This window comes from Cervus elaphus, chromosome 13 (genome assembly GCF_910594005.1).
Source record: "Cervus elaphus chromosome 13, mCerEla1.1, whole genome shotgun sequence".
NCBI lineage: Eukaryota > Metazoa > Chordata > Mammalia > Artiodactyla > Cervidae > Cervus > Cervus elaphus.
Genome location: NC_057827.1, coordinates 47809418 through 47827476, shown reverse-complemented (window position 1 = coordinate 47827476; position 18059 = coordinate 47809418). Strand labels below are relative to the sequence as shown.

General features: G+C 38.0%; 1 protein-coding gene across 1 annotated transcript in view; it reads left to right on the top strand.

Moving 5' to 3' along the window:
- Positions 1–18059, top strand: part of SNX6 (sorting nexin 6) — a 48128-nt gene that overhangs the window by 8697 nt on the left and 21372 nt on the right. The window contains exons 3-8 of the mRNA XM_043921763.1: positions 2415–2519; positions 2765–2875; positions 5628–5749; positions 7698–7821; positions 14903–14998; positions 17266–17371. Of these exons, the coding sequence (XP_043777698.1) occupies positions 2415–2519; positions 2765–2875; positions 5628–5749; positions 7698–7821; positions 14903–14998; positions 17266–17371 (664 nt within the window). The remainder of the gene's footprint in view (positions 1–2414; positions 2520–2764; positions 2876–5627; positions 5750–7697; positions 7822–14902; positions 14999–17265; positions 17372–18059) is intronic.

Below are 18059 nucleotides of genomic sequence, written 5' to 3'. Positions count from 1 at the left end.
GAGATATGAAGTCTGGCAAAATGTTTTTATGTAATCATTAAAAAGAAAATATTAGCAACTGAGACAAAGTTTTGACAGAATGTAAAGACAGTCTGGAAAATCTAGACTAGCGTTCCCTCATGTGGTTTTTAAGGCTTATTCTGAAAATTGTTTTGATACGTCTGTGATAGCACATAGGATTCTGTGTTTTTTAATAAGCATCCAAGCTGATCTTGCCAGTTGTGTCTGAGAAATGCTAGACCAGGCAGGGAGACATTAATGAAGGACTGCCAAGATTGCTATTCCAAAATCCATAAGACAAATTTATTAGTTTCCTGGGGCTGCTGTAACAAGTTACCACAAACGTGATGGGTTAATACAACAGAGTTTTATTCTCTCACAATTCTGCAGGCCAGAAGTCTGAAATCAGTATCACTGAGCTGAAATCAAGGTGTTGGCAGGGCCACGCTCCCTGAGGCTCTAGCGAAGAGTTAGTTGTCTCTTCCAGCTCTCTCGCGGCCGCCTGCACTCCTTGGCTTGTGGCTTTACCACTCTAATCTCTGCCTCCTTAGTTAAGTTGCTTTCTCTCCTTTTGTCTGTGTCCAATCTCCCTCTTATAAAGATACATGTAATTGTATTTAGGGCCCACCTGGGTAATCCAGGATAAACTCCACATCTTTTTTGTTGTTGTTTTTACCATATGAGGTCACATCCACAGGGATTTGGACGTGGATGTCTTTGGGAGAGCTCTAATTCAGCCGACCACAATAAACATCTTAAGAGTGGCCTCAATATGAATAAAAAGAAATAAGGAAACAGATTTCTTAAATTAGAATTAAGGTAAGAGGTTAGAGAAGAGGTAGGAAACAGTTTGAAGACCTGATAAGACTAAATAAAAGCAAGAAAACCAAAGAACAGAGACTCTAATGTTTCCAGTATTGTGGAAGCAATGAAGGTAATTGGAAAATGAAAAAGAAAATTTCTTTGTAATCCAGGACAGCCTTTAATTTCTTTTATCAGACAATGGCTACATGTAGCAGAGTACAATAGTGATTTTTAAAACATTTTTATGTAAGTTTATAGTGTTAACTTAAAAATATGATTGCTGGTTGAAATTTAAATTCAGTATAAACTTATTAAAGTTACCAATAAAGTTTTTGTTAAAGGCCATCATAGATAGTATCATGCATTTTAAATAATGATTCATTTCTTCTGTGATTGTTAAGTTAGATTGTAATGTTATTTATTTTTTAAAAATACGTCTACTCAATATAGAACCAGTAGTGCAAAAGTGAAATAGCATTTTACTTTCATTACTAATAAACAACTCTATTTAATGAGAAACTTCACAAAAATCATCTTTTTAATAAGTCACAAAATTTCTTAGAGGCTTTTTTCCAATTTTATAAAAGTAATTCATGCATATTGTGGAAAGTTGGGAGAATAAAAGAACATAGAAGAAAATCCACTGCAACTCACATTTTGTTGTATTTCCTATACATAATAATTTTATGTATGCATTTTTAAAAAATATAATTGAGATCATAGAGTGAACAGTTTTGCTTCTAGCATTTTTTCCATTTGCATCATGATTGAAATTTGAAGCCCTAATGATTCGGGAAGATTCCAAAGGCAGTCCTGCTTGTACAGCTAGAGTGTTGGAAGCAGGCTAATTAGTTAGATTTTTAATATTTCGTATCTTTGCATCTGGCTAAGACTTGATTTTATCTTTTAGTGTATTTGCTTCTTTTGTAAATCTCCAAATTACCCTAAGATATTAGAATGTTAATCTGTTTAAAAGGGAAGAAAAATGAGTGATATTTAAGAATGAGTAAAATTGCGGTTAGAATTATGAGTGAAGTCTTCTCGTAGATGAGTAAATAGAAGCACTAAATAGGGAATATACCCAATTCTTTTAATGTACTGAAGCTATAGAGTAAAATTTAATACATATCACAGGAGTTAATTATTATTTGTTAGCATTTTTCTTAGCACTTTGCATATATATAATATGTTTAACTGCATTAATTTTATTATATATTCCTGAATTAAAATAAGCAATAAAATTTAAATGATTGGCCGTTATTCTTTTTATTATCTTTCTTATTCTTAAAGGTAGATACGTTTCTTAATTTTAGGACACTTGAACTTGTAAAAGACCATCTTTTTGGAAAATAGTTTACTTTTTGGGTGAAACTATAGTAAATCATAGTTAGCACATTGACTCATACAAAAGATAGTTGAAAGGTGTAGAATGAAAATTGATACCCAAAGCACCGCCCCCCAAAAAAAGATAGATTAAATGAACTTGCATACTTGTTAGATCTAAGATTCGCTATTTTAGTTTTTTGTTTTTGCACTTCTTATTGTCTAGGAGAAGAATGAATTTGCATAAAAACCTATAGTGTTTTCACTGAGGTATTATTTTTTTCTAGCTTAAAGCAATAAATGTAGATCTTCAGAGTGATGCTGCTCTGCAGGTGGACATTTCTGATGCTCTGAGTGAGAGAGACAAAGTAAAATTCACTGTTCACACAAAGGTAAACGGGATTTTTTTACTTACTTACTTACTTTTTACTTATTTTAATTATTGTGCTGTTACATATGTAATATGACTAGAATTTTGGTTTTTAGCATAATTAGAAATTGTATTTTAGTTTATATATAATTCACTGCTGCTTATTTTTCATTAAAGACTAAGTTTAGAAAATAAGGTATAAAATGTTCGTAGAAGCTTATATAGTCTAATCTTAATTTTCATTTGAGAGAATCTCTGTGTTTGCAGAGCTCATTGCCAAATTTTAAACAGAACGAGTTTTCTGTTGTTCGACAACATGAAGAATTTATCTGGCTTCACGATTCCTTCATTGAAAATGAAGACTATGCAGGTTACATTGTAAGTATTGAGGTTCCATTTTAATCCTATTTTCTAGGAGCTTTTTGGATACTTCATTATGTGTGGAAATCTTATTCAACACTTCAAGTGAACTGATGTAATTTTTTAAAAAATTGACTGAAACATAATTGACTGCCACCTTTTATCCCAAGTTGTCTTGTTTGGGAGTGTGGCAATATCGATATGTAACGCTCCCTCATATAAACTTAAATTCTTACTGTTTATTAGAATTGAAATGAGCTTGTTGTCCTGGGGGGTAATAACTAAGGAGGTGTTACAGACCATATTGGTTTTGAACCACTAGGTAGACAGATGTTTAGAGTTGAAGGGCTCCTGAGAGAATATCTAATGTGAATATGCACCTGGTGTGCCTCAGCTGTTGACCACACTCAGATTTCTGGAACTGTTTCATTTGATTTCCTTGAAATCATCCTGACCTGATTCCATCTTTATCCTTGTGGCCCTTACTCTCAGTCATTTGCATTTTTTTTTTTTCTTTCTACAACTCCAGTTTGGTGCACAAGAGGCAGTGCTTTTGTTGTTGTTAATTGCCAGTTTTTATAAAGAAAACAACTGAGGAACAGCCCAGTGGAAGAGATGCATAGGATGAGATATTGGGGTGAAGGGTTGGCACAGAACCCTCATGCCCTTGCCAGGATGTACCACCTTCCATTTTCCCAGCATGTCAGTGTGTTTACTAGCCTGGAAGCTCTCCTGTTTCCACCCTTTTCCCCCTCACCTTCTTGTATGGTGTTATTTTCTTACTACTTTTTTCTCATAGATTAAACCGTCCTCAAAGATCAAGACCATGCCTTATTTATGTGCTGGTCGTCCAGCATCACGCCTGGCACACAGTAGATGTCGTGTGTGGGCAGCAATGAACATGTGCCAGTCTGTACCGGGTGCTCCCTTCTCTGTTGCTTTCCTTGATATAGTCCTTTTCTTCTGGTCGTTGCTGTTTTAACTTCCCCCTACTCACCTTTCCTTCTGCTAACTTGCTATCTTTGCTTTCCATCATTTCCCCTTCACAGTTCTTACTTGCAGGCTCTTCCTCTAAGATCGATTTTTTTTTTTCTTATATCATTCCCTTGAGTGATACATCTCTTTCAGACCTTGTATTTTTATTTAGGGTAAGTGCTTACTTTCCCCCTCACTGTGGGAGACTAGGGGGAGGTTAGTCATTCGTCTGTGCCTTATTCTCTTGTAGTTGAGTCAGTGCTTTCTGCCTCTGGTACACTCCAATCATACCATGTACATACTTTGGAAAAATAGCATGCATATTTGCAACACATTTAATTAGTGTGTACTTAGAGCTTATGTGCATATACATTTGAGAGCTCTAGGTTGTCACATAGGAGTCTACAGACTAAAGAGTGGGTTCAGTTCAGTTCAGTTGCTCAGTCATGTCCGACTCTTTGCGACCCCATGAACCGCAGCACGCCAGGCCTCCCTGTCCATCACCAACTTCCGGAGTTTACCCAAACTCATGTCCATTGAGTCAGTGATGCCATCCAACCATTTCATCCTCTGTCGTCTCCTCCTCCCGCCTTCAATCTTTCCCAGCACCAGGGTCTTTTCCAATGAGTCAACTCTTCACATGAGGTGGCCAAAGTATTGGAGTTTCAGCTTCAACATCAGTCCTTCAGTAAACACCCAGGACTGATTTATTTTAGGATGGACTGGTTGGATCTCCTTCTTGCTGTCCAAGGAACTCTCAAGAGTCTTCTCCAACACCACAGTTCAAAAGAATCAATTCTTCAGTGTTCAGCTTTCTTTATAGTCCAACTCTCACATCCATACATGACCACTGGAAAAAAACCATAGCCTTGACTAGACAGACCTTTGTTGACAAAGTAATGTCTCTGCTTTTTAATATGCTGTCTAGGTTGGTCATAACTTTCCTTCCAAGGAGTAAGCATCTTTTAATTTCATGGCTGCAATCACCATCTGCAGTGATTTTGGAACCCGGAAAAATAAAGTCAGCCACTGTTTACACTGTTTCCCCCTCTATTTGCCGTGAAGTGATTGGACTGGATTCCATGATCTTAGTTTTCTGAATGTTGAGCTTTAAGCCAGCTTTTTCACTCTCTTCTTTCACTTTCATCAAGAGGCTCATTAGTTCTTCACTTTCTGCCATAAGGTCTCATCTACATATCTGAGGTTATTGATATTTCTCCCAGCAATCTTGATTCCAGCTTGTGCTTCTTCCAGCCCAGTGTTTCTCATGATGTACTCTGCATATAAGTTAAATAAGCAGGGTGACAGTATACAGCCTTGACGTATCCTCTTCCTAAAGTTTGGGTGCTGCTGATCTGATACCAGAAGATAGTGCTGCGCTCTGTTTCTTCCTTGGTGTTAAGGACTTCACGAATCTTAATTTCTAGACTTAATCAACTTCTCTAACCTTAATTAGGATATTCCTCATTCATTCAGGATGTCTTTAGCTCTATCGGACAGGAGTCTTTTTTTTTTGAGAGGGAAGTAAAGTTTATTAGAGTGGGAGATGCTGTTAGAACAGCGGGCCAGCTCAAGGGAGAACCGATGAGACAAGTCTTTTGTGGTGGCGATAGTGCAAATACTGAGAGAAATAAAAATCTTTAAAACTAGTGGTTTAGGGGACTTCCCTGACGGTCCAGTGGTTAAGACTGTGCTTTCACTGCAGGAGGTGTGGGATATATCCCTTTTTGGGAACTAAGATCCTCCTGCTGCATGGCACAGTCAGAACAAAACTAGTGATTTTATTCTGTGACAGATCCCTCCAGCACCACCAAGACCTGATTTTGATGCCTCAAGGGAGAAACTGCAGAAACTTGGAGAAGGAGAAGGATCTATGACAAAGGAGGAATTCACGAAGATGAAACAGGAATTGGAAGCGTATGTGACTTTTGTTGTTATTTGTGCTTGTTTTTATGCCCTTTTTTTGTTTGTTTGGTTTTTGTTTTTGTTTCTCTGCTCTCTGATATCCCATCCTTTCAATCATTTCATCACAGTGACCCTTTCTGGAAGATGCAGGAAGCCATACAACCAGTGTTAACTATCATGATCAGAGCCTACAGGAAAATTATAGAATTGTCTGCATTGTAAAATTCTTTAAATTGCTATTTTCAATAAACTCTGAAGATTGAAAACAAAAGATCCACAAGTTCATAAAAGATAGTAGAAAGGGAAATAATGATTTTTTAAAACACACATGTAGATCCTTTTATTTTTATTTACAAGGCCTCAGTCATTACCCACCTGGTTCTCTTGTTTGGACAAGTGCATTCTACCAGGATTTCTGTTTCTCATATAAGTATGCACTAAGCAACTCTGGATATTTTCTTCTTTCTTTTTCAAAAAGTGTGTGTGTGTATGTGTGTGTGTGCGAATGTGTGTGTAATTTTCCCCCTCATTTGTCTGCCTATGGCTTCTGCCTGAAGGGAAAAGAATAGGAGCAAAGCAATGAGAGAATATAGTTTTTTAGTGTTTTTTATTAAATGATTATTAGACATACATTGACATACGTATTAGACATACATTGACATACTAGACATACATTGAATTCTTGAAAAAATTCTATTTCATTTTTAGTATATTCGCTGAAAATACAGTTTTTCCCCTTACACATTTGAAATAATTTTGGATTGCTGCATATTGTTTTTCTGTATTTTGAGAGTTAAACAAGGAAATCACTTTCCTTGCATTACCATCACCTCCATCACTTTTTCTGATCATTTCTCCTGTTTGTGCATTTCCTTCTCTCCTCTTCCACTGAATTTCAGTTTTTAAGCATATATTCATGCTGCTACTAGACTCTTCTTCAGAATGTTAAACTCTTGACAAGAGAAGTTAACAAAGTAGGTCTTCCATGTTAAAGGGTAAGGTGACAGATATTTTAAGAATTCTGTCAATACTGAGTGCAAGCAGTAGCCTGATAGTGGACAGGTACAACTTCTAGAGTTTATAAGCCTGAAAGCTGGAAATGGGCAGCGCACATTAATATTGAACCTGTGGTTTTCCAGTGGCCCTGATCATGATTCTTTTGTGGTCTGGTTAGGGGTTGGATAACAGAGAACCTTGGGTTTATTCTACTGCTACCTCCATCCTCTGCATCCTTCTTTTTTGTCTTCACTGAATGACTACCCTCACAGAGATCAAACTTCTCCCAACATTGGTCCTGCTGGTTTGCTGGTATGTAAAACTTAACCTCCTTGCACGTAATTGAAGCAAGAATATTGGGCCTTTTCCTTGAGTGTCTTTTTTTTTCCAAACTGACATGTATTACTATATGATCGCTGTGATTCACTGATGATATTAAAATGTTTTAAACACAGTTCTTCAATGTAATGGAAAACACTAGTCTCTCCATGGTGTGTTTCTTTCTTGTGTGCTTGGGTCTTTAGATGAAAATAGTTATTTAAGTTGAAAATATGCTTACTGAGGTTTGTGTTATTTATTTACTTGTATGAAGGTGTTTAAAAGCAGTAATTATCTAGAAATTGAATCATTAAAATTGTATGCTATAATTTGTAGTATACTTTCTCTGAAGCTGAAAACAAAAAGCCCTATAGTTACCTTTAACATCAACTTGCATAGGAAGAAAGGTTCATAAAACCTAAAAATATTAACATTTATATATAATAAATACTATTAACTAGCATGAAATCTTTTCAGAGCTGGGTTTTATATATTTCGTTAACAGTTCAACTAAAAACCTTTGTTTACGTGGAATATATCTTTGTGCCTCTAGTTTTGCATTTAGAATAATTCCTAGTATTTGCTTAAAAAACTTGCGGGTGTTTTTCTGCAGTGTTTTACCTTTAATTTTGTGTATTATTTCTAGTGAGTATTTGGCAATATTCAAGAAGACGGTTGCAATGCATGAAGTGTTTCTGTGTCGTGTGGCTGCACATCCCATTTTGAGGAAAGATTTAAATTTCCATGTTTTCCTGGAATATAATCAAGATGTGAGTATTGAATTGATCAAAGCAGTGATCAGGGTTTATTTTTAAAGAGTCATTGGAAGGAAAAGGGAATTGTTAGAAAAGGCTTAAGGCCTTATAAATACGTTTTATAAAATGTTCTGATTTTTCAAGGCAGTTTAATATGACTCTTTTTTAATGATGATCCAGTATTTCAGTAGAACCTGAGTAGATTAATTTTTTAAATGATGCTAAACTATGTTACTGCATGGGATATTGATTTTGATCCTGAATTGTGAACTTCTTAAGAAATAGTGTTATTAAATCGGTTAATGTTTCTTAAATTTGAGTTTGGAGGCTTCTGAAGCCTTATGCAGAATTCCAGAGAAGTTCTTGAGGTAAAGAATTCCCAGTTACTTTTGGGTTGATCATTGACTCTTGATCTGTTTAACCTGCCTCCTTCAGTGCTGGTTGCTGCTGATTTTCCTCCCTCCCTGCCTCAAGAGGTTTCTTCATTCGTGGTCCTGGAAAAAATCTTTTTAGTGGGTGGATGATACAGATCTTGGAGTCTCTATTTGGATGCCAAGATTAACTCATACTTTTAGCAGAAGACAGATGTTTCCTAACCTTCATTCATTTCTTCCTATGGCATCAGTGACCACACTGAGGACCTCATCTCACCCCCGAGTTCTTAAACCCTGATATGATGGACTCCAAACATAGCCTTGTCCTCACAACTTCCTTTTTCCCTGTTCCCACTGGAGTTCTTTGACTCACTGCTGCACCCAGACCCTTGACTTCTCCTGCACTTTGACCCTGTCAATAGCCCTTTTGTTTTTCTTTCTTTCTTACCTTGCCTAGAATGCCTGTTCTATCACTACTAGCAGTGTTATGACTTTAGACAGATCTCTGTCATTTTCCATTAAAGCTAATTTCAATAATTCTTCATGATCAAATAATGACCTTGTTCACTGGGAGTGGACCCAGTCAGAAAGCAAATGCCCGAACCTCTTGTATCCCCCCATAGCCTTCAACCACCTTGGCAGCCACACTCCTTTAATAGCTTTCTTTTCTTTTTTCTTTTTTACTTCCTCCTTTCCAATTTGGATGCCTTTTTAAATTTTGCTTGCCTCACTGCCCTGGCTGGAACCTCCAGTACGGTGTTAAATGGAAATGATAAGAGCAGACATCCGTGTTCTGTCCCTGATCTTTAGGGAAAAAGCACTTATTCCTTCACTATCAAGTGTGATGTTAAGTGTGGGTTTTTAACCTAGATACCCTTTGTCAGCTTAAAGAAGTTCTGTTCCTAGTTTATTGAGTGTTTTTATCATGAAAAAGTACATCTGTTGAGATGATCATGTTTTTTATTCTGTTAATGTGGTGAAATACATCAATGCTTTTCCATTTTGACTGAGATACCTTTCTAGCTATGCTGACTCCCATGTTCTTGTGGATCTATGGGAATCCGTCTTGATGTGTTCACCTCTGAACTCTATGGCTGCTTCCCAGTCTGCTTCATGGGCTTTTCCCTCTATATATCCATTCATTTAAATCTGATTCTTCCACGGTTCCTCACTGAGTTCTCTACAAGTCTATATAAGATTTCTAATTCTGTAAATTCTCTTTAATACCTGCTTCTGTGGCTCCATCGATTCTGATATGCTATTAACTTAGAAATCTATGGGAATTCCTTGGTGGTCCAGTGGTTAGGACTCTGTGCTTCCACTGCTGGGAGCACGGGTTTGATCCTTGGTCATGGAACTAAGATCCCAGAAGCTGCATGGGACAGCACCGCTTGGCCGCTCCCCTCGCCCCAACTGTATCACTCCCGAGTCCCAGCACTATTCATTAAATAGCCTCCTGAAAAACCTCCGTTTAGGTATCCCTTGGCCTTTTACCCTCAGCTGAACCCTTCTTTTAAATCCATGCCTCCTTTTGTACTCTCTGTCTTATCTCAAAGAAGGCATCAATAACTCCCAGTCCCTTCCACCATGAAAATTACTCAGGACTCCTTTTGTCTATTCCTATCAGGAGTCACCAGATTCTCTGTCTCATTTTAATGTGCATACTTCCTTCCATCACTAGACCAAAAGACTAGTCCAGACTTTCATAACCTTCGCCTGGGTTATTGGGTTATTGACCCTGACTGGTCAGTCAGCCTCCAGTCTTAACTTTCTCAACCCCTCAGTCGTATTGAGTTCCTTGGATGCTTCGCTAATACCCCATCAGTAGCTCTAACACTATACTTCTCATACTGTGTGTAATTATATGTTTGCTTCTCTCTGACCTCCTCTGTACCATAAGTTACTTTAAGAGTAGGGACCACCTCTTAATCATCTTAATATTTGTAACACCCAGCACAGTGCGTGGTTATAATATTACATTCATTATGGTTTGTTATTAAACGAGTGAATTAGTGAAATAATTAATATAAAAAATAAGGTTAAAAAAAAGCTGGAGAGCTTTGAGAGGCCTAAGATAGAGCAGTGAATTCTAACTGGGAATTTGAAAGGGTTTCATGAAGAGATGCCTTTTATTTTGAATGTTAAAGTCTGAATAGAGTTTTTGGTGGGAGAGGAGATACCATTTCAAATACAGAGGAACCTAAGAGTTCAGAGCCTCTTTTGACAACAGTGTGGAGCATAAGGCTCTTTGGGGGTTGGGGGGAGGTGGAAAGGTAACCTGAACCACGTTTTTTCAAAGTGTTGAGTACCTTGCTAAGGGGATTGGCGTTCAGTCTCTGAGCATTATGAAACTCTGTGAACTTATTTAAGTATGGAAGAGATGCTCTAAGTGTGATTTTGGAAGGAAAAAGAAAGAAGTTGTAGATTGTGTCAAGATTTTTAGTGAAAGGTATGGGGTTTTCATACTTTCATACCTTCACAGTCAGTCTCTCCCATCAGGAAGCTTCCATAAGTCTCTTATCCTTATCCATCAGAGGGCAGACGGAATGAAAGCCATAATCACAGAAAACTAATCAAACTGATCACATGGACCACAGCCTTGTTTAACTCAGTGAAACTATGAGGCATGCCGTGTAGGCCCACCCAAGATGGACGGGTCATAGTGGAGAGTTCTGACAAAATGTGGCCCACTGGAGAAGGAAATGCAGACTACTTCAATATTCTTGCCTTGAGAACCCCATGAACAATATGATAAGGCAGAAAGATATGACACTGAAAGATGAACTCCCCAGGTCAGTACATGCCCAATATGCTACTGGAGAAGAGTGGAGAAATAACCAGAAAGAACGAAGAGACGGAGCCAAAGTGAAAACAGTGCCCAGTTGTGGATGTAACTGGTGATGGAAGTAAAGTTCAATGCTGTAAAGAACAATAAAAGAACGGTATTGCATAGGAACCTGGAATGTTAGATCCATGAATCAATTGGAAGTGGTCAAACAAGAGATGGCAAGAGTGAACATTGACATTTTAGGAATCAGTGAACTAAAATGGACTGGAATGGGCAAATTTAACTCAGATGACTGTTACATCTACTACTGTGGGCAAGAATCCTTTGGAAGAACTGGAGTAGCCATCATAGTTAACAAAAGAGTCTGAAATGCAGTACTTGGGTGCAATCTCAAAAATGACAGAATGATCTCTGTTCGTTTCCAAGACAAACCATTCAGTATCACAGTAATCCCAAGTCTTTGCCCCAACCACTAATGCCAGAGAAGCTGAAGTTAAACAGTTCTATGAAGACCTACAAGATCTTCTAGAACACCCAAGAAAGATGTTCTTTTCGTCATAGGGGACTGGAATGCAAAAGTAGGAAGTCAAGAGATAACCTGGAGTAAGAGGCAAGTTTGGCCTTGGAGTACAAAATGAAGCAAGGCAAAGGCTAACAGAATTTTGCCAAGAGAACGCACTGGTCATAGCAAACACCCTCTTCCAACAATACTAGAGATAACTCTACACACGGATATCACCAGATGGTCAATACTGAAATCAGATTGATAATGTTCTTTGCAGCTGAAGATGGAGAAGCCCTGTACAGTCCGCAAAAACAAGACCAGGAGCTGACTGTGGCTCTATCATGAACTCCTTATTGCCAAATTCAGACTTAAATTGAAGTAGGGAATACCACTAGATCATTCAGGTATGACCTAAATCAAACCCCTTAACAATTATACAGTGGAAGTGACAAATGGATTCAAGGAATTAGATCTGATAGAGTGCCTGAAGAACTGTTGCTGGAGGTTCATGACATTGTACAGGAGGCAATGATCAAGACCATCCCCAAGAAAAAGAAATGCAAAAAGGCAAAATGGTTGTCTCAGGAGGCCTTACAAATAGCCAAGAAAAGAAGAGAAGCGAAAGGCAAAGGAGAAAAGGAAAGATATACCCATTTGAATGCAGAGTTCCAACGAATAGCAAGGAGAGATAAGAAAGCCTTCCTCAGTGATCAGTGCAAGGAAATAAAGGAAAACAATAGAATGGGAAAGACTAGATATCTCCAAGAAAATCAGAGATACCAAGGGAATATTTCATGCAAAGATGGGCACAACAAAGGACAGAAATGCTATGGACCTAACAGAAGCAGAAGATATTAAGAAGAGGTGGCAAGAATACACAGAAGAACTATACAAAAAAGATGTTCATGACCCAGATAACCACGATGGTGTGATCACTCACCTAGAGCCAGACATCCTGGAGTCCAGTCAAGTGGGCCTTAAGAAACATCATTACGAACAAAGCTAGTGGAGGTGATGGAATTCCAGTTAAGCTGTTTCACATCCTAAAAGATGATTCTGTGAAAGTGCTGCACTCAATATGCCAGCAAGTTTGGAAAACTCAGCAGTGGCCACAGGACTGGAAAAGGTCAGTTTTCATTCCAATCCCAAAGAAAGGCAATGCCAGAGAATTTTTAAACTACCACACAATTGCACTCACCTCACACACTAGCAAAGTAATGATCAAAATTATCCAAGCCAGGCTTCAACAGTATGTGAACTGTGAACTTCCAGATGTTCAAGATGGATTTAGAAAAGGCAGAGGAACCAGAGATCAAATTGCCAACATCCGTTGGATGATCAAAAAGCAGGAGAGTTCCAGAAAAGCATCTACTTCTGCTTTATTGACTATGCCAAAGCCTTTGACTGTGTGGATCACAACAAACTGGAAAATTCTTAAAGAGATGGGAATACCAGACCACCTGACCTGCTTCCTGAGAAATCTGTATGTAGGTCAAGAAGCAACAGTTAAAGTCAGACATGGAACAATGGACTGGTTCCAACATGAGAAAGGAGTACGTCAAGGCTGTATATTGTCACCCTGCTTATTTAACTTATATGCAGAAAGCAAAGAACTAAAGAGCCTCTTGATGAAAGTGAAAGAGGAAAGGGAAAAAGCTGGCTTAAAACTCAACATTCAGAAAACGAAGATCATGGCATCTGGTCCCATCACTTCATTGCAAATAGATGGGGAAACAATGGAAACAGTGACAGACTATTTTCTTGGGCATCAAAATCACTGCCGTTGATGATTGCAGCCATGAAATTAAAAGATGCTTGCTCCTTGGAAGAGAAGCTATGATAAACGTAGATAGCACATTAAAAAGCAGAGACACTACTTTCCCAACAAAGGTCTGTATAGTCAAAGCTATGGTTTTTCCAGTAGTCACATATGGATATGAGAGTTGCACTATAAAGAACGCTGAGCACCAAAGAATTGATGCTTTTGAACTGTGGTGTTGGAGAAGACTCTTGAGAGTCCCTTGAACTGCAAAGAGATCCAACCAGTCCATCCTGAAGCTAATCAGTCCTGAATATTCATTGGAATGACTGATGCTGAAGCTGAAACTCCAGTACTTTGGCCACCTGACGCCTAGAACTGACTCATTTGAAAAGACCCTGATGCTGGGAAAGATTGAAGGCAGGAGGAGAAAAGGACAGAGGCTGAAATGGTTGGATGGCATCACCGACTCGTTGGACTTGAGTTTGAACAAGCTCTGGGAGTTGGTGAGGGACAGGTAAGCTTAGCATGCTGCAGTCCATGGAGTTGAAAAGAGTTGGACATGACTGAGCTACTGAACTGATGGGGTTTTAGGGAACAGATGAGAATTTGAGAGACTGTATAGATGGGAAAACCATGAATAGGAAACCAAGAAGAGGGAAAACTTGGAGATCAGATTGTAATAGATACTGTTAAAAATATTCTAATGTGTGGTTAGCGGAATATATATGTAAAGAATATGATGGAGGCAATTGGAAATAGAATCTAAGATTCGAAAAGAGCCGAGGCATAGTGATAGAGATCTGTGAGTCACTTACTTAAGTGTGAGTATTGAAGCCAGCAGCAGAAAAGGACATTAGATGAGATCTTCCTTCATGGGGCCCTGATGCAATAAGTGGTAAAGTCAGAGTTGACTGCTTCTCAGTTTTGCCTTTAGATATACACTGTTCATGCCATTCAGAGTCATCTTTTGTGTCCTTTGTCTCGTGAGTTGCTCACCCCAAAATAGGTCAGGAGATGAGATTTGGAGTTCAGAGTGAAAAATTTGCAAAATACATTTTCAGAGTTTCTATAGAATCATATGATGGTATATTGTACTCCAATAAATTTTACATGTTCAGAGAAACTCCTGATTGAATTTTTAGTTGACTTTATATGATGTAGTAGTGTTTGACAAAGTATGATGAAAGGGCTCCTTAGAGCAGAATTATCAACTGTACTTATACAATTTGGGGGGCTTCCCTGGTGGCTCAGCGGTAAAGACTGCCTGCAATGTGGGAGACCCGGGTTTGATTCCTGGATTGGGAAGATCTCCTGGAGAAGGGAATGGCAATCCACTCCAGTATCCTTGCCTGGAAAATTCCATGAACAGAGGAGCCTGGCAGGCTATAGTCCATGGGGTCATAAAGTATCAGACACAACTGAGTGACTAACACTTTCACTTTTGAGCCTTGATCAGCTGAACCTGAATCTTTGTGGGTAAAGCCAAACTCCTTTAAGTTCCCAGAATTTGAAAATTACTGATCATACATAATGAAATTGCCATTTTATTAAGTTAAAAACTGGAGTCCTTTTGGGATTGATGTTTTGACGACAGAGAATAAAGGAGGTATTAACTTCTCATTTACGATCTTAAAAGAAATACTAACTTAAATTTACCTTTGTTTCAGTTGAGTGTGCGAGGAAAAAATAAAAAAGAGAAACTTGAAGATTTCTTTAAAAACATGGTTAAATCAGCAGATGGAGTAATTGTTTCTGGAGTAAAGGTAAGACACTATTTGGTTAACAGAGGTACTGCTTTGAGAATTTACTTCTTTTACGAGGGAGATACTTTGAGATTTTCCGATGTGTAGGCAGTTATATTGGAATGAAAGAGAAGTTTGAATAGTAGACTTCTTAGGCCTGGGAAACTGGGCCGCTTGCCCTGAGTTCCCCTCTTCAGAGAGCTCCTTTCTCTAAGGGGTGATAGGTCTGCAGCTCCAAGGGGATTTGCCAACCCAGAGCCTACACCCCTGTCCTCCAAACCAGACCATTCTCCTTACCTAGAACCTCACATTTTCTTGCCCAAATTCCGAGCCTGCCTTCAAGTCCTGCCTGGACTTATCCTTGAATTCATCTGCTGGTGAGTAGACAGTGCCTCTGGTGGTCTGTCCTCCACAGGTAGTCAAGGAGAAGAGGGCCAGCAGGGGAAGAAGAGCGGTGTGCAGGGTGGAGTGGCTGTCCGGCCACATGCACGTGAGGTCCCTCTGGGTGCCTTACAGAGTCACAGGGTGGGGCGCCGAGGGGCTGCCTGTTTGTACACTTAGCCTTGGCTTTACAAATGTTAGGGGCCGACTTGGGTTCAGATTTGAAGTTAGAAGAGCTCAGTTGAAGTTTTGGTTTTGTCTCATAATAGCTACTTGACCTTGAGAAAAGTCACTTTTCTTTCTCTAAATCTCAGGTTTCCCATTTTGAAAATGTGGTTAGTAATGCTACCTAGCTACAGGATTGTTAGAAAGACTGAGTTAGATTTAGAAACAATGAGATGATAGGTATGCATGTACTTACAATTACCTAGATAACACTTAGATTTTTCTTAATGATGGCCTGAAAATGATACAAGAATTGATTTTTCTGACAACTGTTACCATTAAAATATTGAAAAAAATGTTTATTGCAAAATGTATTTTCAAGGTTTATATAGAATCATATGATGGTATATTGTACTCCAATAATAATATTATTAAGCAAATAATAAAGCAATAAATAATGCTTTATCATCATTGCCTGTTTTTATAAATATATCTACTAAAACTTGTGTGTAAAGTACTGTTTGATTTATACTTTGATTTTGTGGAGACAGGGCAGTTGATATGTTGACAGTGCATGTCCTGTGGCTACTTTAATAAAGAGTTGACATGGGAATTCCCTGGCAGTCTAGTGGTTAGGACTCGGCGCTTTCACTGCCAAGGGCAGTGGGTTCAACCCCTGGTTAAGAAACTAAGATCCAAAAAAAAAAAAAAGAAACTAAGATCCCACAAACCATGCAGTGAGACCAAAAAATGATTCAGGCTGTTTTGTTTTGTTTTGTTTTCAGATTATTTCCATTTTGATGCTGCTTATGTTGAACTTTTTGATTAACATTAAGTATAAACCACTATATTGATTATGAGTTTGATGATTTTATTAAAGTAATAGCTGACATTTTTTTGAACATTTGCAGTGTGGTGTTTGGTAGCCCACATTTCATTAATCTTCACTACAACTCTGCAAGTTAGTTTTATCTCTGTTTTTCCAATAGACCTCGCGTGTACTAGTTAAGAAAACTAGTACACATGAATTAACAGATTTTAAGTCACATTTAAGTTAGTTTGTTACACTAACTTTCGCTACTATGTTCTGTTAATATGGGTCTTAAGTTACATCATTTCAGCTGGTGCTTTTTCAGTAAACAATTGCTATTTTAGAAGGGAAAAAGTAGTTAATTGTTTTTAGTTTTAATGGATTTCTAGCTTTGTTCCAAAAAAGATTGAAAACAGTGTTTAATACGAAAATTGCTCCCAGATAGCTAATTTGGCCAGCTTCCCGAAAGCAATCAGAGAGGGCCAATGGCTGAGGCTTGGCAGCATTCAGGAATGGTCCATAAAATGCGTAACAGACCAAGAAAAGCAGATTTCTACTTGTCTGCCAGGCTTTTTTTTCCTTTTTTTTTTCTCAAAAGCAATTGATTACTCCCACTGCAGGAAATAAATGTGTTGGAGAAGCAGGATTGTAGTGGAGAGTACAAGCTGGAATAGGTTCGAGTACAACATGGGAGCTTGGACCATATGGGACCATAAGCCTTCTGCTGTAGAAGACTTCTTACCTGATAGATGTTTTTGAAGTTTGAACTTGTTTTGAACTTGTTGGTGAAATCAGTGTAATGTCTGATTATTAGCAGATGGCTATGCTGTTAAATGATGATCTTTTATGATTATAAGGGTAGCAAAGTGATTTATATGTTAGATTAAAGCAAATAAGTGAAAAAAGCTCATATTTTCTTTTGATCCCATAGGATGTAGATGATTTCTTTGAGCATGAACGAACATTCCTTTTAGAATATCATAACCGAGTTAAGGATGCATCTGCTAAATCTGATAGGATGACAAGATCCCACAAAAGTAAGGTTTTTCTCTGTGGCTCAAGTTTACATTGTTTAATGGAATAATTATCAAGTTGTTATGTTATTTACAGTTTGTAAAAGTCTTGATATAGGGCAGTGATTTTCAAACTATGGTCTATGAAGCTTTGATCTCAAGGCTCTTTTAAGCAAGTCTGTGAGATCAAAACTATTTTCATAATAATACTAGGATGATTTTTTTTGTCCTTTTCACCATGTTGACATTTACACGAACGATGCAAAAGCCGTGGTGGATAAATTGCTGGTGTCTTAGGACAACTTTCACTTTCTCTAGGATAAATCAAAGCAGTGGCACCAAACTGTACTAATACTAATAGTCTTTGTACTCTTTCCCACAGTGCATTCAAAATTTTAAAAATTCAATTAAGAATGTCCTTGATGAAGCAGTGAAATTTATTACTTGTTGAAAGTCTCCTCCCTTGAGTATACTTTTTTAATATTCTGAATGATGGATTGGGAGGTATGCATAAAGCACTTTGCCTATGGATGTATGATGGTTCTTTCTAGAAAAGCAACTGAGTTGCAACTGAACTGTCTGCTTTTTTTCAATACCATTTTTACTTGAAAGAACAACTGACAGACAAGCTCCTCTTTTGCAGACTTGTGTTTTGGTAGACATTTTATCAAAAATTAATTAAATGAGCCTCACACTTCATGGAAAACTACTG